This window comes from Sarcophilus harrisii, chromosome 2 (assembly GCF_902635505.1).
Source record: "Sarcophilus harrisii chromosome 2, mSarHar1.11, whole genome shotgun sequence".
Classification (NCBI taxonomy): domain Eukaryota; kingdom Metazoa; phylum Chordata; class Mammalia; order Dasyuromorphia; family Dasyuridae; genus Sarcophilus; species Sarcophilus harrisii.
This window is the reverse complement of record NC_045427.1, coordinates 40616236-40625137: the sequence shown is the minus strand read 5'-3', so window position 1 is coordinate 40625137 and position 8902 is coordinate 40616236. Positions and strand designations below refer to the sequence as shown.

The following is an 8902-nucleotide window of genomic DNA, read 5'->3' as shown; positions in this document are numbered from 1 at the left end:
TCCCAAGGAGATACTAAAGAAAGGAAAAGGACCTGTATGTGCCAAAATGTTTGTGGCAGCCCTGTTTGTAGTGGCTAGAAACTGCAAAATGAATGGATGCCCATCAATTGGAGAATGGTGGGTAAATTGTGGTATATGAATGATATGGAATATTATTGTTCTGTAAGAAATGACCAGCAGGATGAATACAGAGAGGTTTGGAGAGACTTACATGAACTGATGCTAAGTGAAATGAGCAGAACCAGGAGATCATTATATACTTCAACAAAGATATTGTATGAGGATGTATTCTGATGGAAATCGATTTCTTTGACAAAGAGATCTCAGTTTCAATTGATTAATGATGGACAGAAGCAGCTACACCCAAAGAACGAACACGGGGAGGTGAATGTAAACTGTTTGCATTTTTGTTTTTCTTTCTGGGTTATTTCTACCTTCTGAATCCAATTCTCCCTGTGCAACAAGAGAACTGTTCGGTTCTGCACACATATATTGTATCTAGGATATATTGTGCCATATCTAATATGTATAGAATTGCTTGCCATCTGGGAGAAGGGGTGGAGGGAGGGAGGGGAAAAATCAGAACAGAAATGAGTGCAAGGGATAATGTTGTAAAAAATTACCCTGGCATGGGTTGTCAATAAAAAGTTATTTAAAAAATAAAAATAAAAACCTACCATTATAACCTCCACTTTTAATTTGTGTGATTTGAAAACAACAGAATGAATAAAGTATAAGAATGAGAATTAGGTACAAAGCTGTTTATTTCAAATAAAGGTCAAAGTATGAAATTAAATTTCTGTATGATTTCTAGGTCTCAACTGGTCTTCAGCATAAATCTATTAGTAATAACAAGGGAAATTCAAATAAGTCTCGAGTTTTCTTTTTTATTTAGATTATGTCTCATGTTATAAACATGTCAGAGTAAGATATAAATAAGAAACATGGTCCCTACAGAGAAAAAAGCAAAAGGATGGGAAATTTTTTAAAACCAATTTTTATTTTTGTTTTTATGTCACATTTCTCAATATATACCAGTATCCCTTAGAATGAGGGCGAAAAACAGCAAATTTATCAACAAAAAAGTCTGACATCATATACAATGTTCCACATCCATAACCCCCCATCTCTACAAAGAAGTGGGAAGATAACTTCTTTTAACATTTTTTCTTCGTTTAGGCCAAGCTTAGTCATTATCATTTTGAAGTCAGTTCAGTTTCAGTAGTTTTGTTCCTATTGATCGTTCAGTTTACATTACTGTAGCCTTTGTGTATACTAATTTCTTTCTTCTGCTTTTTTGTCAGTCTTACCATGTTTCTCTGCATTCATTTCTTATATCATAGTGATGTTATTTAGAAACCACAACTTGTTTTATCATTCCTGAAACAATGGACATTTTTTGCTCCTTACTGCTACAAAAATCGCTTTTCTACATTTTGGGAAATACGGCATCTTTATCTTTCTCAACATAAGCTACTTGAGAGTGAGGATGGCCCTCTATTCTGTGTCTCCACAGCATAGCACAAAACCTGGCACATAGTAGGCACTTATTGCTACTACTGATTTGTGCATATTCCTAGCAATGTAACCTGTGGATAAGAAAATAGATGTTTGGGCTATTTTCTTCAATTTACTCTAAAAATGCTTTTAAAAATGGTTGTATCAAGTCACAGCTTATTGGGTGATTTTCAAAGTCAGGTAATCAAAATTTAATTGCTGTTTTCTTTGGTAGTTAGCAAGATGTATTTAGTCAATTGGCTGGGATCTGTGAAATTTCAGGAATCTGTGAACTTGGATGGGAAAACAATTACATCCTTATTTTCACTAACTTCTAAGTGAATTTTAGCATTTCCATCAATTATTTGAAAACATTATCCTGAGAAATGTTTTAAAGATTTCACCAGACTTCCAAAGAGGTTCACACTACAAAAAAGGGTTAAAACCCCCTGATCTTTCACTTTGATGGGTCATGTAAAAACAAAGTGATTTTGTTTCTAAATTTCAATAATATTTCATTTTTTCCAAATATATGTATTTTTCCACATTCATTTTTATGTCCCCAATTTTTCTCCTTTTCTCCCTTGCCTCCCCCTTCCCCAGGACAGCAAATAATCTGATATAGGTTAAACATGTACAGTCCTTTTAAACATATTTCCATATTTGCCATGTTGTGCAAGAAAAATCAGACCAAAAGGGAAAAAAAATCACAAGGAAAAAAAAGTAAATAAAAGTAAGAATACTATGCTTTGACCCATATTTAGTCTCTATAGTTCTCTTTTTGAATGCAGATAGCATTTTCCATCCCAAGTCTAAGGAAATTGTCTTAAATCACCTCATTGCTGAAAAGAGCCAAGTCCATCACACATGACCACATAATCTTGTTGTTGCTGTATATAATGTTCTCTTGGATCTGTGCACTTCACTCAGCATCAGTTCACATCTTTCTTGGCTTTTCTAAAATCAGCCTGCTCATCATTTGTTACAGAATCCTATTCCATAACATTCGTATAACCATAACTTTTTTCAGCCATTCCCCAACTGATGGACATCCACTCAGTTTCAGTTCCTTGACACTACAAAAAGGGCTGCCATAAACATTTTTGCACATGTGGGTTCTTTCCCATCTTTTATGATCTCTTTGTAATATAGACCTAACAGTAGCACTGCTGGATCAAAGAGTATGCAGTTTTACAGCCCTTTGGGCATAGCTCCAAATTGCTCTCCAGAATGGTTAGCTCTTTTCAAATTCCACTAATAAAGAATTAGTGTCTCATTTTTCCTATATGCCTCCAATATTTATTATCTTTTCCTGTCATCTAGGCCAATCTGAGATAGTCTGAAATGATAACTCAGAGTTGTCTTAATCTGTATTTCTCTAATCAAATCACTTAGATCATTTTTTCATATGACTAGAAATGGCTTTAATGTTTTCATTTGAAAACTATCTGTTCATATATTTTGACCATATTGGGGAATAACTTGTATTCTTAAACGTTTGAGTAAATTCTCTATATATTTTAGAAATGAAGTCTTTATCAGAAATACTGGATGTAAAATTCCCCCCCCCCCATCTTTTTGCATCCCTCCTAATCTTGTCTGCATTGAAAACCAAGCAATTTTCAAAGGGCCCATAACTAGCTTTTAATATTACTAGGTTTTCACAGGTTGAACTAATTTACATCGGTCTTTGTCAAAGGGCCCTGTAATAGCAGTAGAAGGATACTGCTTCTGGAGTCAAAGAACCCAAGTACAAATCCCCATTTCTGAGCTTCATTAAATCTGTAACTGACCTTATTTCTTAATTTCCCTAGTCCTATTTCCTCACCTTAAGAATGAGATCATTGAAACAGATGACCTCTAAGGTCCCAAATCCCCTCTACATCTAATGAGGACAGTAGGAATCACATGGTAGAATTTTTACCTCCCTCTGCAGCCTATTATTTTTTTTTTAAGAGGGAGTATTACTACATAAATGAATAATGCACCAGATTTGGGCATTAGGAAGACCTGGATTCAAATCTTTCCTCAGACATTTAATAGGTGTGGGATCCCAGGTAAATCACTTAACTAACCTCTTTGTTTTGGTTACTTCTATAAAATGAAGGGACTGGAATTGATGGATCCCAAGGTCCCTTCCAGCTTTAAATCTTTGTTACTATGACTAGGCATTCAGACAGCTTCAAGGTTCTGATTATTTTTTTTAATGCAAAACATAAATTTATATTTTATCTGGCTGAAATAGCACTAGCTTAATGTCAGAGGAGCAGTGCTTATAGGTTAAAATAAACTAGAATTCTCTGGCTTAAAAATTTACAATAATAAATATTTCAAACAATTCCTGGAAGACAGCATGCTACAGCAGATACCTGGACATAGGAACCAAGTAAGAGCATGACAGAAACTCCACCTTCAATATATCTAATTCTGAATATCGATGACTGGGTGGGTAAAACATGAGGGAATATGAAAAGCACTTTGGGATCTTGAAGTACTATCTAGTATTACCATATTTTCCAAATTTATCTGCTTTTAAATTTTCTTACATGGTCATATTTGTTAACAAATCAATAATAATACTGGTTAGTAATCAAGCATCAGTCTTTTCAACTCCCCTACCTTTTACAATTGCTCATTCTATGAAACCTAGTCTGATCTTTTCCCCTGACATCTTGCGCTAATTCTTTCTGAATTCAATCCTCCTTGCTACATTCTTAGCACCAAATTTTTTTATCAATTTGTTTCTGGTGTTCTCATCATCTTTCTGCAAATCCACATCATCTTGTCGGGTCCAGATTGGATATCCATCAGATCGTTGGCCTGTCTGCAAAAAGGAACAAGTGGCTTCCAGTTCTCCACTGTTTTTCAAGAAAGCTTGTGTAACTGTTGCTAGATCCACGCTAAATTCCTCCATTAAATGTTTGATGACTTTGATGACAGCTTCCACCTCAGGTGAGGGGCTTGAACTGCTTTCCTCTGCTTCAGGCTGTGTTTCCAATACAACATTGTCTTCAACGACCTCACTGTCTTTTGGAGCCTCTTTCAAATTGGAGTTATTTTTTTCAGGACTGGTCAGCTCTCCATTTTTAGTAACAGTTAATTCAAGGTCAGGGGTCTGATCATGAACCTAAAAGTAATGAAATCAGAAAAATGAAGAAGTTCATATTCTCTAAACAATCAAAAAAGAAAAGAAATTAGGATCTCCAAGCAATTGTTACAGAATTGCATAACTGTAACTCCCTTTAAAACTGTAATTTTACAAACAAAAGAGGCCCACAGTAGCAAAGTGATTTTCTACTCAACATCACCAGCTACTAGCAAAATAAGGGGAAAAAAAGAATCTCCTTATTCCAGTTCATATTGTGAACTGCACTGCCACTTCTACTTAAAGTCTATTTAAATTTCCAACCACTCTACATGGTAGAAAGATTAATATAAATCATAGTAATATTAAGAGTTTCTACAGTAGAAATATAAAGTCAAATGCAAATCACTGGCTAGCAAGAAGTATAGCTACTTCCTATAGATTTAACTTGTTTATTATTAAAATTAATTTAAGATATGTTATTTTTCTTGCATCTCCAAAACAGAATAATATGATCATTTTATTGGCTAATCTTCAGTGTGGGATAGTAGAAATACAGCTAACTCAAAGATGGAGTAGTCCTAGGTCAAACCTCATTTCTGGCACATGCTGGCTATGTAGCCTGGGCCACACCAAATGCCTAAGTACCCAAGGCAACTCAAGAAAGTGATGATCTATGTAGTAGAGCTCCCTATGCCAATGAAAACTCTGGTCCGATCCCTATCCCTGTTCCCGATTGGCTTCGCTTTCTGGTTCTTCCATTTTTTCACATACTCTCATTAAATTTGGAATGTCATTACATGCTAGACATTGTATTAACCATGGTAAAGAATATATAGACACAAAGTCACACTTGATAAAAAGACAGAAAGTTGGCATATTTTCTGTCTTCTTGTTTAAAGTTAGGCTTACATTCCTGAGAACTGTTAAAGTTGCTTTTCTAAAACCATAAACCACAATTTAAATAAAGAAGTAAAAATGAGTTTGGGACAAAGGAAATGTATTTTATAAATGAACATACCTATAGTATTGTTCTCCCTCCTTGAATGGAACAAGTTTCTAGTCCTAATAGATCCTTTGCCTGGGACTATCTTGAAGACCCCTTACCTTCACAATTATACTCTGAACTGCTCATGTGTCGATGCCTACATTTCTGATTTGTGCTGAGCAATAGATCAAGGAGATGACCAGGAGGTGGAAAAAAGTATTTAAGAAAATGCTTTCTACAAACCTCACTTTCTTCAACCTCCTGATTTTCAGGGCGCAAAACCTCTTCTTCTGTTGTTTCACTCTCCTGCACTGGCTTCTCTGCATTTTCTTCCTCAGGCAGATCAGGGGCTTTTTTCTTCTGTGGTTCTAAAAAAGACAAAAAAATAAAAACAAACATACCCCAAAAAAGTGAATTATCAAGTATTAGCTATTCTTGCCCATGTGCTTTGATCCAAGGATGGATCCCAGGAATATATTTTTTGATTCAACTGACACCTGAGGAAGAAACAATATATAATAGCAAAGAACTTCTACTTTCACTTCTGAAAAAAAACAATTGCCCACAATAACACCAGTATTCCTGGATCATGAAATGCAAAATAAACCCATTTTCTATTTAAGTAAAAAGGCTAGAAATGTTTCTCAATGTCAATTTTCTTAAGCAAATCAACAATTTTAAAAGCTTATCTTATTTTAAAATCAAGGTTTTTTCAAGAACAAGGGACCTCAAATTTTTTTCTTAAAACTACTGAAGAAATATACATACTGGAAATTCTTTTTTTTAAAAATGTAAAATCCTTATAGTTCTTTTTTTTTTAATCAATCAAGTGCTATGCTATCATCACTAGGCAATGAGGATCCAAATATTTTTTATAACACGAGATTATAAAGTAGAACTATATGTATGTTCCTTTGAGTCTGATAGTTTCTTTTAGATACAGCAATTGCCAAAGCAACCTTTTAGGGCTTGAAGATAAAAGCTCCCCCCCCTTCAGGAGTTTGCCACAGGTTATTTCTAGTGAAAGAAAAGGAAAGAGAAGGTTGATTTGGTGATCTTCTACTTAGGAAATTTAACCTTAAAACACTAATGCTTGTTACTATGTGTCTTGGGTGATGAATTAAAACAGAAAAAGTAAGATCTTATATTTGCATCGACTCCTACCATTTAAAAGGTCTTTCACACGTTACCTCATTTGATGTTCACAAGCCTCTCAAGTAAGCAAAACAGACAAACTTATTAGTGCTTTTTTCTTATGAAGAAATGAAGGCTCAGAGAGGCTAAGTGACTTAGCCCATGTCACACAACTCACAGGCGAAGATCAACCCATTCCAAAACCAATGCTCTTTCTACTATATTTTATGTCAAGTGGATCTATCTATCTATATCTATATTCATATCTATATATATATCTATATATCTATATCTATATATACACAAATTAAGGGTGAATTTTCATTTTCAGTATCTAAAATTTGACCTCGTTTCTTGTTTATGTTCTTTTCCCTACAAAGTCTTCTTTTCACCACCTGCTCCTTAGTGGAATGAGAAGTGAGTAGCAAGGCAAACATTTGACCCCTTGGATAAGGTCAAGAGGGCAGCTGCTGCACAATTCCATAAACTCCACCAGTGAGTTAACGGCTTATAAAGGGCTAAGACACTTGGTTCTAAAGCACTAAACAAAATCAACAAAGGCAACAAGGTTGAATTGTTCAAATGTTTTAAAAAAAACCTTGTAATTGACTCTATTCTTGCTGTTATTGTAAATGGCTTCCTTTGGGTAGTTATTGTCTAAGCAGCCCCTTTAGAGCTTAATGGCAGATGAGTGCTGCATGGGGGCTGGAGGGGGGGGTCATTTCTGGGGACCAGCAAAAATGAGCTAAAAGGCAGTTTAAGGGAGCTAAAGAGCTCTTTGGCAAAGCTGGTCATTGGGCTTGTCTGAGGTCACCATGGTAGTGAAGGCGGAGCTCCAGGGCTCTGGGTCCCTTAACAACTCCGTCTTGCTCCGTTTGCTTGGAATTGTATATATTTGTGTGTAAGCGCGTCTCATGCTCCCTTCACACCGCCTGCTCTTACAGGGTTACTGAGGGAGCCTTTGTTTGGGTTTTGGAGAGGGAGCTGTTCTCAGTAAGTGCCCGCAAGTGGCTTGGAAAAACTTGGCCTCCGGACAACCCTGGACCAAAAAAGGTCTCTGGTCGCCAAGGAAAAAGGTGTCCAGGAGGCAGCTGCTTGGGGGAGCGGGGCAGCGTCCAGTAAAAGCGGTCTTTACCACTGCCGTCGGGTTCCGCTTCCTCCGCCTTTCTCTTGGGCTTCTGGGTCGGGCTGGCGGCTCGCTCGGCCTCCAGGTACTTCTGCTCCAAGCCCTTCAGGTGCTTCAGGTAGCGGTCCTTCAGGGACTGCCAGGGCCGCTGCGTGAGGGCCGCTTTCTCCAGGCCCTTCCACAGCGCCGTGCCCGCGAGCGCGTTGGGGGAGCGCGCGTTGTCCTTCACGTAGCGGACTATGGCCGCGTCCTCGGCTTCCGTGTAGGCCTCCTCGGGCTCTCTCGGGGCCGCCTCCGGGCTCTCGGGCTCCCGGCGGCCCAGGCGGTAGTCCTCCAAGGCCAGCCGCTCGTTGCGCTCCACGCAGTCGGTGATGTACTGCGTGGAGATGAAGTCCCCCAGGGCCTCGGCCTGCGCCTCCCCGGGCTGGGCCAGCAGCACCGCCTCGGGTTCCTGCACCCGGCACAGCGTGCCGCCCCCGTGCAGAATGAGCGTGGAGAGGCGCCGCTTGGCGGGACCCGGCCGCACGTAGAACGAGATGGAGGTGCCGTCCTCACGGACAAAGAGCGTCCGCGAGTGCGTCGGGTCGTTGGGATCCTTGCCCATCTCTAGGCCTTCGGCCATGACGCGCGGAGACCTCCGAGAGGAAGGGGGGCAAGTCCGTCAGGGCCCCCAGAGGCCGGGAGGCGCCTCTATGCACCTGCGCTCTCCCGGGGCCGCCCCCAGCACCAAGACCTCACACTCTTAGACCGTCAAAAAATCCGCCAGTCCCCCAAGCCCTTTCTGCGCATGCGTTCAAATGAGTCGCTGAGAAGTCTTCGCGCATGCGCATGCAAGTTTATTCCGCAGCAGGAGAAAGCAGCTCCGCTCTGAGGCTCCCCCCAACCGTGTCCGCTCCTAGACCGCGGGGAAACAGCCTGGGTGCTGCCCTCTCCCTCTCAGGACGGGCAGCACTGACTGGGATGGGGACGACCTGATTCGCGAAGCAGGCCGACTCTCTTAGTGTGCTCCAGCTGGCCTCGAAACTGGGAGAGAACAGAGCAAGCGGGTATAACCGGGAAACTTCCACCCGGA

At 39.5% G+C, this 8902-nt stretch overlaps 1 protein-coding gene across 1 annotated transcript; it reads right to left on the bottom strand.

The window, feature by feature from the left end:
- Positions 1-3573: 3573 nt before the first annotated feature.
- TERF2IP (TERF2 interacting protein) lies at positions 3574-8555 on the bottom strand. Its single transcript, XM_012540888.3, has 3 exons — positions 7840-8555; positions 5814-5938; positions 3574-4624 (listed from the first exon to the last, which is right to left on the bottom strand). Exons 1-3 carry the CDS (start codon positions 8450-8452, stop codon positions 4175-4177), a joined length of 1188 nt encoding a protein of 395 aa, XP_012396342.1. The 5' UTR covers positions 8453-8555; the 3' UTR covers positions 3574-4174.
- Positions 8556-8902: the final 347 nt, after the last annotated feature.

What these genes read in the sequence shown, in the direction of transcription:
- TERF2IP (XM_012540888.3), bottom strand. Translation starts at nt 8,452, where the DNA reads ATGGCCGAAGGCCTAGAGATGGGCAAGGATCCCAACGACCCGACGCAC. An exon ending in AGCGGAACCCGACGGCAGTG is followed by an intron (nt 5,939 to 7,839) that starts GTAAAGACCGCT and finishes TGTCTTTTTTAG; the next exon opens with AACCACAGAAGAAAAAAGCC. An exon ending in AGGAGGTTGAAGAAAGTGAG is followed by an intron (nt 4,625 to 5,813) that starts GTTTGTAGAAAG and finishes CATTACTTTTAG; the next exon opens with GTTCATGATCAGACCCCTGA.